General features: G+C 38.4%; 1 protein-coding gene across 6 annotated transcripts in view; it reads right to left on the bottom strand.

The window, feature by feature from the left end:
• The window catches only part of usp34 (ubiquitin specific peptidase 34), a 269,588-nt gene that overhangs the window by 79,411 nt on the left and 171,589 nt on the right, over window positions 1-18,588 (bottom strand). For all 6 annotated transcript variants that reach the window (XM_041211861.1, XM_041211887.1, XM_041211870.1 and 3 more), the window contains 10 exons: window positions 17,843-18,006; window positions 10,139-10,204; window positions 8,267-8,413; window positions 8,119-8,175; window positions 7,935-8,012; window positions 6,799-6,893; window positions 6,137-6,309; window positions 5,237-5,387; window positions 4,899-4,977; window positions 2,412-2,465 (listed from right to left, as the gene is read on the bottom strand). In XM_041211861.1, the coding sequence (XP_041067795.1) occupies window positions 2,412-2,465; window positions 4,899-4,977; window positions 5,237-5,387; window positions 6,137-6,309; window positions 6,799-6,893; window positions 7,935-8,012; window positions 8,119-8,175; window positions 8,267-8,413; window positions 10,139-10,204; window positions 17,843-18,006 (1,064 nt within the window). The remainder of the gene's footprint in view (window positions 1-2,411; window positions 2,466-4,898; window positions 4,978-5,236; window positions 5,388-6,136; window positions 6,310-6,798; window positions 6,894-7,934; window positions 8,013-8,118; window positions 8,176-8,266; window positions 8,414-10,138; window positions 10,205-17,842; window positions 18,007-18,588) is intronic.

The raw sequence follows: 18,588 nt of genomic DNA, 5'->3' as shown, positions 1-18,588 counted from the left end.
TCCTTCATCTAGATCATTAATGTATAAAGTGAAAAGTTGTGGTCCCAACACTGACCCCTGCGGAACTCCACTAGTCACCGGCCGCCATCACAGGACATCAACTAATAGTTAAATAGTTGTGCAGGATTACCTTTAAGCACCCTCCGCTCTGGTCTAGGAATAAGCTCAGGTAACCGATGCAAAAAAAATGACTTTTCTCCAAATCAGTTTATTTCTCCCTCAAATAAAATAATTGGCAACACCTCTCAGTTTTCCTCACTACCTCTCCTAATGTGGCAAATGGTTCCAAAGATGCCAGTAGTAACAATACCTCACCAAAATGACAGTCCTTGAATGGAGAACCTAGACAACATTGTAGTAGGCAACTGGGCGGCAAGGGTGATTGTGTTGCAGACAATTTTCTGACCCCAAAAAATTATGTTTTTGCACATACTCGACCTACAAGTCGACGTTCCCCCCGCCCCCCACCCCCCTCCCTTTCAGTAGTAAATCAAAAGTTTTTCAGCTTTTGAATAATGTAGATCAATTCACGATCTGTAATTACTACCCATTGCCATCAATAGTAGTCCATTTAATGGAGACCTGTATATTTAAATGGAAATGCAACCAGTCCAATGAATAGCCATGCATACAAATCTGCGCATCATGAACTTTTGTCCCTGTAATTAATAACAAGAGTCCTCAACTGAATTAAAAAATTAAATTTACAAACCATTTGTTTAACATCCATTGGTGGGGTGAAAAATTGAGGCTAACTATTGCAAGTATTGCACATGGCTTCATAATCAAAAATCAAAAGTTTTTCAGCTTTTGAATAATGTAGATCAATTCACGATCTGTAATTACTACCCATTGCCATCAATAGTAGTCCATTTAATGGAGACCTGTATATTTAAATGGAAATGCAACCAGTCCAATGAATAGCCATGCATACAAATCTGCGCATCATGAACTTTTGTCCCTGTAATTAATAACAAGAGTCCTCAACTGAATTAAAAAATTAAATTTACAAACCATTTGTTTATTCCCATTAGTGGCTTAGATTTTCCCTGATTACACATTTTATCACAAACAAACCTTTAACAACAGATATCCGCTATAACTGATGTATCATCCAATACTGTAGATGTGAGCTTATAAGTGGACGTCTGAAGCCTCTAGAGATCCCTCCAAAAGCAGGAGTTGACTTATTCCCCAAATATAAAAGTAAACTGAAAGCATGAGTGTAGTGGTCACCATCTTTATCACATGGGGCCTGCTCTGTGTGGGTGTGCCTTAATATCCTACACATCTTCGCAACACAGCATGTATCACCCGCTCGATGCCTTGCGCCCAGTTATAAGGTACCGCTAAGTTAAACATCCATTGGTGGGGTGAAAAATTGAGGCTAACTATTGCAAGTATAGCAATTCATGGCTGAAAGGGAGGGGGGTGGGGGGCGGGGGGAACGTCGACTTGTAGGTTGAGTATGTGCAAAAACATAATTTTTTGGGGTCAGAAAATGGGGTCGTCTTATACGCCACGATCAACGGTATTCCTACAACGTACATAAATATAATAGAGGTACTTAACACAAGCAACGTCTACACTGTTGAGGTGTAAATTCACACCTATTATCTCCACATTCAGAGATCCCAATTTGAGCCATGCAATTTAGGAGTGACAAGCAGAAACTTTAGCTCCCTGCAAACTGCAGGTTTCCTTGTTAAATTGGTAAACAAAAAGCTACTGCCCTGTATCCACCAATCCTCCTCTGCTGGGTCATTAGAAAATATGCATGGGTAACCAAGGAAGCTATCCCTCAGTCACTGTAGGGAAGTACTTGGTTTATTTTTTTTCCATTCAACCTGCTTACCCCTTTCTCTCATGGTTCTCTTCCTCCCTGTCTACATCTGCTTGTGCCCCATCTTCCTCCCACACTTTGCTTGATCTCAATACTGCACTTCGTCTTTATCTGCCCATGTGCAATGTCAGTCAATATCACAAGTGGCAGAATAAAAAGCTCATTAGGACAATAAAAGTATGATTAACACAATTAAAATCGTACTCTAGTTTTCAGGACATGGGTTCCAAGGCAGAATTTACAATTTAAATTATGGGTGAAATGTCTTTTCACACTAAAACTGAAGATATACAAATTAATTTATTTATCTCTCTTAAGTGAACAAGTATACCTGCCACACTTTAGAAAGAACTTGTCAGTGAAAACATTTATCCTAACACTCAGTCGGGCCTCTCTCCACTACTCTCATGCTTTATCTAGAAAAGCAAGACAAAATGCTGAAAGAGGGTGGTGGGGAAGAGGGTTAAAAAAGCATTACAGGAGATATACAACTACTAGATAATGATCATCATCTTCAAAGAATAAAAAAAATAAACATTAAATCCTAATTATCCTCCAAAATATTTACCTTTTCAAAGGAAAAATCCATGAACTTGTCTGTGACAGAATCATAAGTCTTGGTCTAAACAAAATGAAAATTTAAATTAAACTTTCGCATTATTCAATATCTGGAACTTGACAAGTAACATGTGTAATATTAAATGTTTGTAACTATTTGTTGCACAGAAAATGTTAACTGGACATTAAATAGGTGGCAAACAAGCTTGATTAAACCAAATAGTGTAGATAATGTTTGGCCGGGAGTGGGGGTCCAGGAAGTGGGGTAAATAATAAAGGCACTGATTACTGAAAGGTACTGTTAAACTCTACAAACAGGTCGCTTGTAGAGAATGTTGCAAGGAAGAAAAACAGTTATGTGGACAGGATGAAAGAAAAACAAAAAGGATCAAAATTATTTTGTGGACACGTTGTCAGAGTTGAGAGGAATAGTAAAGTAGTAAAGATCTTTTGCACTGATAAAATTCAATACAGTGGTTATGAACCAAATATGGCATTGACATTTAATTAAATATTTGGGCATTTTTATCCAAAAATGAGAATGCACCTGGCAGATAATCTAGTTTTACAGTACAACACAGGCAAATAGGATATTTTCAGTCAATTGTTCTCCCTCCTAACTTGAAGGTGTTGATTCCTTACATCCAAGCATTTTCTAATGCTTATCTAAGAGACTGGCTGGTCAGTGTTGGCATACTATTTGATTAGGGGGTGGGGGTTGGCGGGGATGGTGGGAGGGGGCACAACAATTGATCCTCACTTAGGAACGTCCTAGTAGAGGTCACTAGATATCAATCAGGAGCAGGGACCATGGCTGCTTATTCTCCTCCTTGCCCAGAATGTTGAAGTTAGCACCACCATCTCCACCCGGATGAAAGTAGCTAACTGAGGGGAGGCAAAGGAATATATGACTTAGTTGCAGGTGTAGGCCATTCGCCTCTTCAAGCCTACTCCACCATTCAATAAGATCATGGCTGATCTGATTGTTGTCTCAACTCCACTTTCCCATCTGCCCCCCCACAACTCTTGACTCCCTTGGTCCATCAAAAATCTGTCTAACTCTACCTTGAATAAGTTCAAGGACCCATCCTCCACTCCTCTCTTGGGAAGAGAATTCCACATACTATCGACCCAAAGGGATAAAAAAAATCATCATCTCAGTCTTAAAAGGGCCCTTATTTTTAAGCTGTGTCTCCTATTTCTAGTCTCCCCCACAAGTGGAAACATCCTCCTGGTATCTACCCTATCAAGTCTCCTCTGGATCTTACATGTTGCAATAGGATCACCTTTCATTCTTCTATATCTAATGGGTATAGGCCCAATCTGTTCAACCTTTCTTCATAGGTTAAGCCCTTCATCCCAGGAATGAGTCTAGTGAACCTTTTCTATACTGCTCCTAATGCAATTTTTTTTTTCAAATAAGGGGACCAAAACTGAAAACTATATTCCAGATGTAGTCTCACCAATGCCCTGTACAGCTGCAGTAAACTTCCCTACTTTTATATTCCATTCCCCCTTATAATAAACACCAACATTCCATTTGCCTTCCTAATTATTTGCTGTACCTACATACTAACCTTTTGTGATTCATGTACCAAGACATCCAGATCCCTCTGTATCATCACGTTCTGCAATCCCTCTCCATTTAATTGTACACTTTGAGACCAGGAACCTTTTGATATTTGGGCTGAGCCACACATTATATTTCCCAATGGTGCCATCAATCCAGTTTTGAAAATAAACAGATCTCCAAACCAAGTTGTTTTAGTCAAGTGAAGAAGCCAAAAATTATCAGAGTTCCCAAAACTAGAAAAATAAGTGTATGGTCATTTTCACTACTATCTCCCTGACCTATCCTCATCAACAATAAATTATCACAAGTCTTGTGGCTGCCCAACAGAAAATGTGATATCAGGCAAAGGCCAGGTGAATTCTTTTGTAAAGCTGGGCATCACTTCTCTACACAAGGCTGCCTCCCTCAAAACTTAGGAATGTTTTTTTGAAAAGAGAAATAACCCTGAAAAATCAGTAATGCGCCTTTCAATATTAGTCCCTTCTATCCAAAAAGTACACTGAAAATAAAGGAAATGCTTCTGTAAAATTATTGTCTTGTTTAATTTATTTATTCTTTTCAGCGTGTCTTTGCTCTAAATTACTTATTTTTTGAGACAAATGGTTCTGTTTTCACTTTGAGACTACAACACCTTTTTCCCAGGAAAAATGGATAAATGATGTACATTTCTTCTGTAAAGGCCAGTGTTGTGCAGCACCCAACTAAGGGAAGAGTTTGAACATAAATATAACATTCTCAATCATGGAACTTACTTACAATTCTTAGTTTAATAGAGTATTCTAAATAAGTGAGCAAGGGAATAGGATATGCTGACATCCAATGATTGTAATTAAATGGAGAGCAAAGTGAATGCCAGAAAAGGTGTAACATCACCACATGCATTTAATTTTCCTTTAAGCTACATAAAAAAAACCAATAACTTACTGTCATTTCTCCACCAAAGCATTCAGAGGCAAGTTGGGTAGAATCAAATGGTTTTACCTCAGCGTCATTAAACAGATACCTAAAAAAATAAGGAGGTAAAACTGCAGCTCCTAAAGCAAATGCTATTAGCTTTTTCCCAGTGTTACCCAGAAACTTCAACATAATTTTGTACAAAAGAACATTTCATTTAGTTGGCATGAAGCCAATAATGAAGATACTTTTAATCATTAATAAATATAGAACCATATTAGGGGAAAGAAAATAGAATGTTGTTTTTTTCATAACAAGCTTATACAACCGACTTTAAAAGAATATTGGCACTATAAACACCTACTTACCATTTGTTATTTTTGTAAGCATGAAGGTTCACAATATCTCTGATAAAACTGTAGTAATGTCCTCCATCTGCTGTCCCTGTGTGTACTGTTACTCCTATTAAATCATACTCAAAGCTTTCACTTTGTTTAACTTCACCATTCTCTTTGAAACCTAAAATGACAATTAAAACCATCTCTGTTACTATGTTCACTTCAGCATAGCATTGTCAGGCACGCAGTTATTTTTATGCTTAATTATAAAGACTGCTGTGGTTGTGACTCAAACACTGGTAAGTCCTTATCAATGAGCAAGTAGCAGCATCAAACTGATGGAAATTGGTGCAGTAACCCCAGGGCAAAAGTAAGAAGTGCTCTTAACCTATTCTGCCATAGCAAATGGACAAGGGAATCAGATACAGGGAGCCTTAAATTCTCTAAACATCATCCACATAATATTTTCTACTAAGTTATGACAAACGTTATTGTGCATTTGCTGGACAGCTCAAGAACAAAACATTTTTCATAATTAATTAAAAAGACATGTTAGAGAGAGAACCTTGCACAGATTTACCCCACCTAGCTTTCTTTTTCCTTTTAAAGATGGTTCAGTATTAACCTCCTTAGCAGTAACCCACCATAAGAAAATGCAGCTATAACTATTATGATTTTGAAGTCTGCATCCAAGGCTCAATTTCAGAAAATACAAAACTATGGAAAGAAAACATCAATTAATATTAAGTATTGAAGCTCTATAGGAAACTGCATTTTACATCTTGAAAATTACTATCAGTAGCACAGGTACCAAAATTAGTTACCAAAAATCAGGGAATGGTGAATAACTACATTTCACAGCAAAACTGAATAATTAAAACTATTTTGCGTGAAGCTATATTTTTAAACTAGATAAAATCATTACAGTACCATCTATGCGGTCATTTTTGCCCATAAGATAATCTTCAGTGTATGGAGTCATGTCAAGGCGCAGAGGAAAAGAGAAGTGAGTATTGACTTTTTCTTTCATCATTGTAACCATATTGAAAGTGTATCGCATAGTATTGAAACTTAAAATTCGAGGTAATTTCTTGAAACAAGCCCTGTGAAAGACAAGAAATGTAGCAATCACAAGGAAATTGTTACCTATCTGATTATTAAAAGTGTACAATAGAACTGAATTCAGTAATAGTTCATGCCTATGTCAAATTATTTAGAAATATTTTGTTTGACTTAAAATACAAAACAGATTATATCTCATGCAAAGACATCTCTTCATGATCTACTTTTTTTTTCCCCTCTTTCACACAGATAACATCCAAGTTGCAGATGTAGAACAATGGTGGAGGGAAGGGAAATATTTCCACAGCAGCGCAATTGGAATCATTCCAAAATACACAGATAAAAAGTTTAATATTTAAGTATTTTCAATGGTGTGCACGTTCCATTAATCAAAAAATATTAGCAGTCATGCTGTTGGATGTTTGAGAGATACCAATATGCTTACTGATTTAAAAATACTACACTGTAAAGGATATTACTGTGGAACACTTAAATGAAAGCATCCAGATGTATTTACAGTTAAATCAAACCTTTTCTCAGCCCGTACTTTCTTTCCACATTGGGAACAAGTATACATGTTATCACCTTCCAGAGTATCTTTGATGGTAACTTCATCAAGCGACTCCTAAAAAGGGAAACACATTTATATAATGCCTTTCACAACCACCAGAAAATCTCAAAGTGCTTTACATTCAATGAAGCACTTTTTGAAATGTAATCACTGTTGTAAAGTAGGAAACATGGCAGTCAATTCACACACAGCAAACTCCCACAAACAATAATATGATAAAGATCAGATAATGTTTTTTTTGTGATGCCAATTGAGGGATAAATACTGGTCAAGATACCAAAGACAACTCCTCTACTCTTCTTTGAAATTATGCCATCAACTCTTTTACATCTACTCAAGCAAACAGGTGATGGCTCAGCTTAATGTCTCATTCGAAAGATGGCACCTCTGATAGTGGAGCAATCCCTCCGTATTGCACTGTACTGTCAGCGTAGATTTTTGTGCGCAAGCCCTGGAGTTAGATATGAACCCAGAACCATGTGACTCAGAGGTCAGAGTGCTACCAACTGAGCCATGTCTGACCAGGCAGTAAAATATATCCAAAATAAATATTGCATTATACAATTAAAAATAAGTTTGAATTGCTGGACTGACTTCAAGACATTTAAAAATGCTGATCTAATTCACATTAATAAGCAAAACTTTGCAATTTTAATATAATGACAAAATGTCCCTTCTGGTGCATGAAGATTATTTGCAGTCATGAGAAAGTAAAATATGCGATTACAAATTAAACAATTTTTAAAAAAATGCTGTTCCATCTATTGTAGAAAGTTTATTTTCTATTGCAACAGCCATCACTAATTACATTTTAAAGGAGGCATTAATTCAATGAATAAAGAAGGATAACAAACACTTTTCCATAGATTTTTAAAAAAGTTTACTTTTTCCAAATGATACCTTCCAACATTATTCCTCACCATGTATATTTTATTCTGAAAATATTAAGCAGACATGACATGAGGGGTGATGCTGGGCATGTTAAATACCCTGCAATGCTTCCACTTTAGGGGCTTTTTGAAGATCATTTATCTTTATTAATTCAGACATTAACACTTGCCATTGTTTCAGCTTACAAAATTGGACATAACTCACATAAATGTTTTTCATATCAGCCACTTGGCATCTAACAGTGTAGAACTCCTCAGCTGTCTGGCTAACATGTTCACAATCCTGGATTTAAAAAGAGTTGCAATTTTAGCATTTACCATAGACACTACCAACTTTCATAAGAAAAGATGCTCAACCTTCTGACATTTCAAAAATTAAGCACACTTACCAATGATACTACATTATTCGTTATAACTCCTCCAAATAAGCTTTTCACTGTGTTTTTCTAATTTGAAAAAAATCAGGACACTTTTAGACAAATTATAGCTTTCGTTTTCTGATGTTAAACAAATATGAAAAATGTATTTCAAATTTACCAAGTCAGAGGACATTTCTTCAATTTTTGTAATCAGATCAGTGAAAAATTCAGTCATATCTTTCTGTTCCCCAGTGTTCAATGGTTGTTTGTCCATGGTGTAGGTTTTGCAGAATGGTCTTGGGTTATATGCTTTGCGCTCACTTTCCTAAACAAGCAGATATTTCAAAATAAATTAATCATTTAGAATATTAAATCCAACACTGCGACAAACATTAATGCTTATAACAAATGGAAACTGAAATTGAAAATGGTAATAATCAACAGGTCCGACAGGATCAAGTGGCAAACAGAGTTAATGGGCAGAATTTTGCCCTTGGTGGTGTGCAGGCCCCACTGGCTCAACGGCGGGCGGACAGCCATCCCCGCCACTGAAATGGGGCCTTCCGCTATTTTGAGTGAGCAGGCCAATTAAGGCCCGCCCAGCAGAAAGCACCACATGCCTCCTGTGCAGGGCGGGGGGAGGAATTCCCCAACTGTCAAAATGCACTCTTTCGCGCGCACTGCTCCCTGAGACAAAGTGCTATCTCAACGAGATTACTGACAGTGCAAAAAACTTTACAAATAGAAAAATTTAAGAATTATTAACATGGTCCCCCTCATGTGACAATGTCACACGAGATGGGACATGTTAATAAAAAGGACAAACTTTATTACACTTTTAAAAAACGGACATGAAACCTCATCCCACCAGTGGATGAGGTTTCATGTATTATCAGAAGCCCGCTGGGACTCCTGGCCTGCCCGCCAGCCTTAAGGTTTGTCAGGCAGGTCTTTAATTATCTTAATTAGCCTGTCAATGGCCTCAATTGGCCATTGACAGGTGGGTGGGCGGACAACTGATTTCGTTGTCCGCTTGCCTTCCTAAAAATTTAAAGGGACCAGGATGACATCGGGGGTTCCTCCCGATGTCATTTTCCTGTCGGCGAGCAGGCCCCGCCCCCAAATCGCCGACGGGAAAATTCAGGCCAATGTTTCACATCTGTAACCTTTCATCAGAACTTTGAAAATTAGAAATAAGACCTTGAGCTTCCAGACACCTGACATTTTAATTCTCCACCTGGCTCACACTCTGACCTTTCTGTCCTCAGCCTCTTGCAGTATTTCAACGAATCTCAATGCAAGCTTGAAGAAAAGCACCTCATCCATCAATTGGGCACTTTACAGCCTTCTGGATTCAACAGTGATTTCAATAATTTTAAGGTTCAGCCTCCATTTTTGTCTCTTTTTTGTTGCAGCTTTGTTTTTTTTTTCTCTCTCTTGCTTCTCTTTTTTTTCTTTTTCTTTGCTTTTGGACAGCAGCTATTCATGGTCCAGTCACTCACACCTTCGGATGACACATATACAAAAGCAAAATACAAGAAATGCTGGAAATCTGAAATAAAACAGAAAATGCTAGAAATATTCAGCAGGTCAGCCAGCAACTGAGGAGAAACTGAGTTAAGGCTCTTGACCTGAACCATTAACTCTATGTTTCTCTCCATAGATGCTACTTGGTCTGCTGAATATTAGCAGCATTTTCTGTTTTTATAATCCTCTAGACACAGATTTTGTTTCATTACTTGTCCCAATACCACTCCTTTTGGTTTTGCACCATGAACCTTTTTGTCATTTAATCTCTCCTGCTCTCCAACCCACAGAACTTCCCTTTTGTTCTTTTTCCCACCCTCCCTGCTTTCACTTGCTCAAAATCTATCACTTTTCCAAGTTCTGGTGATAGGTCACAAGCCTGGAACGTTACCTCGGTTTCTCACTCCACAGATACTGCCAGACATGCTGAATGTTTCCATCAATTTCTGTTTTCATTTCAGATGTTTAGCATCTGCAATATTTTGCTTTTGTATCAATTCTTGCAATTCAGTTAAGTACTCACCATGAGATAGGTGAACATCTTTTGCAGTTCCAGTAGAGTTGTTTTATGCTTTATGTCTTCTGAATACTAAGAAAGGAGAAAAATATTTTTTAGAAATATTTTAAATAGACGCTGCCACTTGATTCTCGTACCTCCTTATAGAAATAAAAAATAATAACTTTCATGGATAGATAAAAGCTTGAGCTTCATTAGGTCAGGGATTTAGGCTGTAGACAGGGAGTATGCAACAACTACATTCTAACGCCCCCATTAGGATGACAATGTTTATTCTGAAGAGAATTTCATTATCCATGTGTATAACCTATCTCTAAAATATGAAAGCTGTGCTTAACCATGTGTTTTCATTGGCAGCGAAACATTTTGAAATGTTCTGAGATTGTGAAAGGTGTATAAATACAAGGGCTTTATTCCTTAGATTCATTCAGGTCCTCACAAATCAAAAGCAATACACTAATTTTGCATTTACATAATCTACTGACATTAATGTTTCTCAGCAGTTATAAGGGTCTTGAAAATCTACTCTCAACTTAATTTTCTTTTTTTCAAAAAATAAATATAACTATATCTTCTTAATTTGGAACTTAAGAGTTCCAGAGTCATTTCTAGCATGCATCAGTAGTTTTTTAAATATATATTAAGACACCTAGGAGAAGAGCCAATTTTCATAGGCAAAAACACCAAGTTCGAAGAGACTAAAACATGTGATAAAATTTGTAGTCATGATTGGGGAGTATCAATTTGGAATATTAAGACTATAGGAGGAAGAGGGGCAGCAAATTCCACTGTTCTGAGGTTATGGAAAACAATGGATTCACTAACAGCATGGTGAGGAATTAGTATTAAGGAAGGATTAAAGTAAGCGAAAAGAAAGAGGAAACAAAGAGAAAGGAAGAAAGAAAAAAGGACACAATCAATTAACTTAAATGAAGAGCGGTTGTGGATGGGAAAGGAGGTGGGTATAGTAAACTACTGTAAAGCAAATAAAATTTAGCAGTGTAGAGTAATACATAACTATGTAACTCATTTTTTTCCACAAGGTAAAAAAGGAAAAATCCTGCAATTCCTGCCAGGAGAAAGAAAGACAAAGAGAGAGAGAGAGAGAGAGAAAGAAAATGAGAAAAAATATACTACGAAGCCTTGAATACATGAAAAGGGTGTCAGAGGATGAGTCATCAACTGCTGTACAGATAAAGGCACTTTTGAAAATGGTGTAAAGAGCTACATTCAATTCGAAGTTTCATGAGCAGAGTTAAAAAAAAAACAGCCAGTAATTTACCAGTGGAATACCTATGTCAAACTCCACACTGATAATCAAGAAAGGTAATGACCTTTGATTACTAATGGACAATTTGAGGGTTAACAGAAACTTCCACAGCTTTAAAATGTACTGGCAATAGGGTGGTATTTAGAGAAACACAGACAAGTTTGCAAAGAGAGGGAAAGTTGACTGGGAAATAGAATGAACAGACATCACAGGGCATGTCCAAGTTCAGATCTACACATCTTGAGCACTACTAGAAAGGGACAGTTACAAACGTGGATACAAAGTTGGCTGAGTAATAGGGAACAAAGCATTATGGTCAGTTTGTAGTGGAGTTCCCTAGGGGTTGGTTTTGGGACCCTTGGTTTTCCTCATATATATTAATGATCTAGATCTTGGTGTGCAAGGGACAATTTCAAAGTTTGCGGATGATACAAAACTTGGAAGTATTGTAAACCGTGAGGACGACAGTATAGAACTTCAAAAGGACAAAGACAAGTTAGTGAAGTGAGCAGATAGGTGTCAGATGAAGTTCAATGTGGAGAAGTGTGAGGTGATGCATTCTGGTAGGAAGAACGTGGACAAACAATAAAAAATAAGGGATACAACTCTTAAGAGGGTGCAGGAGTAGAGGGACCTGGGTGTATATGTGCATAGATCATTGAAGGTGGCAGGGCAGGTGGAGAGAGCAGTTAATAAAGCAGACAGTATCTGGGCTTTATTAATAGGGACATAGGGAGTACAACAGCAGGGAGACAGTGCTGAGCTTATATAAGATACTAGTTAGATCTCAGCTGGAGTACTGTGTACAGTTCTGGGTGTCCCACTATAGGAAGGATGTGAACACATTGGAAAGAGTGCAGAAGAATGGTTCCAGTGATGAGACAGTTCAGTTATGAAGGTAAGATTGGAGAGTTTGGGATTGTTCTCCTTGGGGAGGAGAAGGCTAAGAGGAGATTTGGTAGAGGTATTCAAAATCATGAGGCAGGATAGAGTAGATAGGGAGAAACTGTTCCTGCTTATAAAAGGATCGATAACGAGAGAGCACAGATTTAAAATTATTTGCAAAAGAAGCAAATGTGATGCGAGAAAAAACTTTTTCACACAGTGAGTGGTTCGAGTTTGGACTGCACTGCCTGGAAGTGTGGTGGAGGCAGGTACAACCGAGGCATTCACGAGAGCATTAGATGATTATTTGAATAGAAACAAGGGTACAGGGAAAAGGCAGGAGAATAACACTGAGTCATAAAGCTCATTCAGAGAGCTGGTGCAGACACAACGGGCCGAATGGCCTCCTTCTGCGCCGTAACATTGTGATTGAGAAATTCGGAGATATTAGCAACACTTAAGTCTTATTGGACACCAGAGTGCATAGGATCAGACAGATGTGATTGGGTATAGCTGCACATAAGAATGAAACAATTGAGACAGTTTTTTTTGCCACGATTATCAAGATTAGAGTTGGAGTGGAAGTGCGAGCCTAAAAAGCAAAAAGATCAACTTTCCCATTAGGAGAATTAGCAACTAAAGCAGTATAGCAGAAGGTGGAGAAGTTTTGCAAAAGTTTTCAGAGACAGCAGTTGATATTTTTCAATAAATTACATCTAACACCTTTAATTAAAGATTTAGAGAGTATAAGCAGAAAAAAAGCTGGCTCGAGATGCTTTAGCCTGACCAAGACATCAGTTGTGATGATAATTTTATTTTATAAACAGGGGCAAATCAATGCTTATTGACGAAGGTGGGGGTGACAATTGTCCAAGCTAGCAAGGATCAGATCAGTTACTTCTCTAGCACAGGCAGGTGGATCAGAGTAATTTGAAGATACGGCAGCAAATGCACATAATTTCCTAGTATAATGTTAACAATTTATTATAAAGAGATAAAATAACCTGTCATAATCGCTAATCAAGTGCTCTTGAACTGCATTCCAGTCCTCAATTAGTATAGTTCATGAAGTAATCATATTAACTGGATGCAAAAATCAGCTAAGCCTATCAGCTGGTCTACAAATAAATACCACATGGGGCACAGGTAAATAAAGTATAAAAATAGGAAAAGTTGTTCATGACATTCATGGGGCTGCAATCTACCTATGTTGGGCGGGCTGGGCAGGGGCGGGTGCAGGGTTGATCGTGGCCCGCGATCAGGTCCGCGCTGCCATGTTATGTTGGCGGGCCTTAATCGGCCCGCCCAGCATAATATGTGGCTGGTAGCGCAGCACTACCTGTGCGGGTGTGGGGAGGAGGGAGAGTCGGGGCCTGCACGCACAAGAGAGTGCAGCAATCTCCCTGAGGCACAGAGCTGCCTCAGGGAGATTAAGTTGGTAATGAAAACTTTGAATAAATGATCTAAAAAATTATTTAAACATGTCCCCTCATATGACAATGTCACATGAGCTGGGACATTTTTGTGCATTTCGCAAATTTTATTAAATTATTTTATTAAACCTCATCCTCGCCTTTCCTGAGCTTTCCTGAAAAATGCGAAGGCTGCTTAGGCTCTTCGCCTGCCCACCAACCTTAACAGCTAGCGCTGTTAATGAGCTAGATTACTTTCCTAATGGCCTTCATAGGCCTTTGACAGTTCGGCGAGCACGCAGCCACCTCTGGCGCGTGCCCGCCGAACGCAATAACGAAATGGTGCGCGATGACGTCGGGACGCATGCCCAATGTCATCTTGAGTCATTTTAAGTGTCGGCGTGTCAGGCCCCCCCACCAATGGCAATATTCTGGCCATGATGTTTTTTTTCCTCTTACTGTATTATATGAAAGATTTCCACTTACAAGTTGCATTACTGGACACAGTACCCCACATGTGGACTGACCAGAGTAATGTACAGTTTAAACACAACTTCCTCAGACTTTATTAGTAAACGGGAATTTTTATATCAGTGGAGGAAGAAAAACAAAAAAGGGACAAGTTATGAAACTACTTTATTTAAAGCCTGACTTCAATTTAAAGATGTCAGTCAAAGGGCTTGGGCTAAGGATGGTATATTGTCTGGGTCAGATGCCAGGGTCAAGTAAGTCTTGAATGGCTGCAGAACATTCTATGGGGATGGTGAACAGCTAGAAGTCACAATAGAAATGATATTGGTAGAAAAAGGAAATGAGGCCCTGCAGGCAGATTTCAGGGTGCTAGAAAAAAAATTAAAAAGTTGGATCTGAAAAGGAGTAACTTCCAGGTGCCTCCCAGTGGCACAGAAATTGGAAGTTAATGCAGCTGAATACATGGCCGAGGAGGCCCACTTTGGGGCAAGTTGGGACCTATACAAGCCAGATAGGTTGCAACTCAACAGGGATGGGGTCAATATCTTGGCAAGGAGGTTGGCTAGTGCTGTTGGGGGGAGTTTAAACCAGCTTGGCAATGGACTGGAAATCTGAGTGTAGAACCAGAAAGAAAAAAGCAAATTTGGAATTAAAGGCAATAAATTAGTAAGCTAGTATGGAAGGTCAAGGACACAAAAGCTAGAAAATAGACAAAGGAGTTGTTCTGTTATTAGTGCCATATACTTCAATGTAAGGAGTCAAGTGAATAAGACAGATATGCTGAAGGTACAATACTTTCATTTCAATTACTGAAAGGAAGGAAGGGCAGGTATAGCAGCTCAACATTCCTGGTTACATGGCTGTGGGGTTGCATGGAATAGAGAAGGGGATTAAAAAAAAAAGGTTGGGGCGGGGTTTGCAAGACTGTTCAAAGAAACAATCACAGCTGTGAGGAGGGATGATAGGCTACAAGGAGAATCAAATGAAGCTAGGTTGAACAGAGGAACAAAAGAGAGGTAGTCACACTGCTGGGAGTATACTACAGACCCCCAGGCAGTGAGCAGGAAATAGAAGGGTAAATATGAGGCAAACTGCTGAGAAGCATAAACTGGGGTAAACTGATCTCAACAGACACAGAGGGGAAGAATTCTTAAAATGTATTCAGGAAAACAGTTTTAGCTAGTACATAGCAAGGGTGGCAAGAGAAGGGGAAGTTTCGGACTTAATTTTAGGAAATGAGTTTGGTGGAGGGGCATCAGTAGGAGAGCATTTTAGTGATAGTAATCATAATGCAGTTAGATTTAGAATAGTTATGGAAAAGGATAGACAGAGTACAATATATAAATTAGGGAAAGACCAATTTTAATAAGCTGAGCTGTGATTTGGCGAAAGTGGACTGGGAACCACTATTATAGTTAAGGAAGAGCCGGGTGAGATAATGATGGAATTAACATTGTGGGAAATTATTGGAAGAAATTCTGATACATTATAAATTCATCATTTAGAAAAACACAAGTGAATCAAGAGCAGTCAGCATGGATTTGTTAAGGGAAGGTCATGTTTGGCTGACTTGATTGAATGAGGTCAGCACATTTGATAGTCTACATAGATTTTTACCAAGTCTTTTGACAAGGCCCCACATCACAGACTGGTCAGAAAATTAAAAGCTCAGGGGATCCAAGGAAAAGTGGCAAAGTTAGATCCAAAATTGGTTCAGTGGCAGGAACAAAAGTTGCTGGTCGACAGGTGTCCTTGTGACTGGGAGGCTGTTTCTGGTGGGTTTCCACATGGCTCAGTACTGGGTCCTTTGCTATTTGCGGTATATATAAAATGACTTAAGACTTAAACGCTGTGGGTTTGATTAATAAGTTTGCAAATGATACGAAAATTGGTCATGTGGTTGATAGTGAGGAAGAAACTGAAGAAATGTATCAATGGGCTGGTCAGGTGGGCAGAAATACAGTAAATGGAATTCTATCTGGAGAAGTGTGAATAATGCACTTGGGGAGGACAAACAAGGCAAGGGAATACACAACAAATGGTAGGATGCTGAGAAAGGTAAAGGAACAAAATGGGTCTTGGAATATATATCCACAGATGTCCGAAGACAGGGCAGATCAAAAAGGTGGTCAAGAAAGCATATGGGATTCTTTCCTTTATTGGTCGATGCAGAGAGTACAAGATCAGGGAGATTATGCTAGAACTGAATAAAATACTAGTCAGGCTGCAGCTAGAGTACCACATACAGTTCTGATCACCATGTTATAGGAGGGATGTAATCATACTAGAGAGATTTACAAGGATGTAGCCAGGAATGGGAAATTTTAGTTATAAGGAAATATTGGATAGGCTGGGTTGTTTTCTTTGAGCAGGGGAGATTTAATTGAGGTGTAAAAATTGAGGGGCCTAGATATTGTGCCGAAGACAGATCTATTCCGGTGAGCAGCGAGGTCAATAACCAGGGCCAAAGGCTTGGTAGAAGGATAAGGTATAAGGGGGGTGGGGGAAAGGTTGAGGAATACATTTTTCGCCAAGACGGTGGTGAGATTCTGGAGCTTGCCACTTGAAAAGGTGGTAGAAGTAGAAGCCCTCATCATATTTCAAAAAACAATTGTACTTCAGGTAAGGTCCCTAAAGGGCTACAGGCCAAGAACTGTAAGGTGGGATTAGGCCGGATAGCTCTTTCTTGGCTGGCACAGATATGATGGGCTAAATAGCTTCTCCTTGCTTGAATTTGTTTATTAAGCCTAAAATCAGATATACCATCAGTATTTGGAACTAAGTTATTCCTATATTCCAATGATCAATTTGGAGCCTATGTTTCGCAGCTTATGTGCTGCTGCCTTGGTATACACACAAGTACTGATTAAGAATTTAAGTTACAATACTGTACTGTTGAATCAGTTACCTGCAGTTTGTTTCACATTGAGAAACTAAGGTGAAAGTTGAGGCTCCTAAGTGCCAAATGTGATGGCAAGCTCAGGCTTTAATAGCTTGGATTATTACAGGAGGAAAGACCAACAGGGGTAAGGCATTGCACAGGTTTGAGGTCCTGGAAAAGGAATAAATTATGGAAGGAGACTGCAGTGGCTTTATCCTTTTTAAAACCTGCATTAGATGGTCTATTCAGCTGCAAAGGAGCAAAAGGGAAGGTTCAGAGCAAATACAGACAAATGCTGCACATGCTTGAAGGAAAGATTAGATACCAGGGATGACAAAAGGATTACCTAGGTATTAATTTACTTGATTTTTTTTTGTATCCTGGAAGAAGGGAGAGATGCCTTAAAATAGAAACCCAAATGGGAGCGAGAGTCGAGAGCAAAGTTACGGCAGATTTGCTAGTTCTAGTTAAATATGCATAAACCCAATGTACGACTGGAAATAATGTTCCTATTACTAGATTATATCCATTGGTTAAATCAATAAATCTATCACTATTACAGTGTAAACAGAGTTGTCTACCTTCTCTAAGATAAAATCAAGGCTAAAAAAATACAAGAGCTTAATATTTATGTTGGATCACAATAAATAAATTCTTTTAATTTTTACTGGTATGTTTAGTTTAATGTAAAGTAATGCACTTTAACCTTTGGGTTGATTCGAGAGTAGATTAATCAACATACTCAGGTTGCTATGTACATCAATCTGATCTAATGCTTCAACAGTACTTACTTTAGCTGTAAAAATGGCCTGCCTGGCCTCTGGTATCATGTATAGCTGTTGAATGGTGGACGCCAAGTAACAGGTTGCTCCAAGATTCGTCAAACCAACAAACCTGCACTCAGCTCGTACATCATCATGAGGCCAGTAATCCCACTTGTATGGTGCATGAGATGCTATATACAAAAAAGTGAGTTTAGTTCAAAATAATTGTGCTACCCTTCCTAAGAGATTATATTAACTTGTGCAATCCAATGAAAAAATGCAAATGACTAAATTAATGATTTTATCTTATTTGTACTTCTTTCAGATATCAAATAGATTACTTTATGGAAACAATGCCAACTTTTAGTCTTTAAAGCTTTTATTCTGTGGCATTGTGTATTTCTATGTCTAAAATAATTCACAGACAATATTAAAATTAAACATACTGAGAATTAAAAAATAATCTAGGTATCGGCAGTGGTCAGAACCAAGCATATAGCAATGACTCTGAAACGTTGAAGTGCAAGGCATGTATAGGCGAAACACAGTGAGGATAAGATAAATTCAGTCAAGATGAAGTTTACCCCACAGAGAAAATAATCACCAGGCATAATTTTGAGCATGAACCTGTAACTTGTACCATACATTATACATTTAAAGCAGCTGAAGGTATGCACAAGGACAATCTTCAGTTCATAATGAGAAAACTTGACTATTGGACTGCATGTTATGAGGCCATCTTCAGAGACCATGTTTAATGGCAGGACATGGCT

Source organism: Carcharodon carcharias, chromosome 2 (genome assembly GCF_017639515.1).
Source record: "Carcharodon carcharias isolate sCarCar2 chromosome 2, sCarCar2.pri, whole genome shotgun sequence".
NCBI classification, from domain to species: domain Eukaryota; kingdom Metazoa; phylum Chordata; class Chondrichthyes; order Lamniformes; family Lamnidae; genus Carcharodon; species Carcharodon carcharias.
Note: the sequence above shows the minus strand (reverse complement) of the source record. Positions and strands in the feature narration are given on the sequence as shown.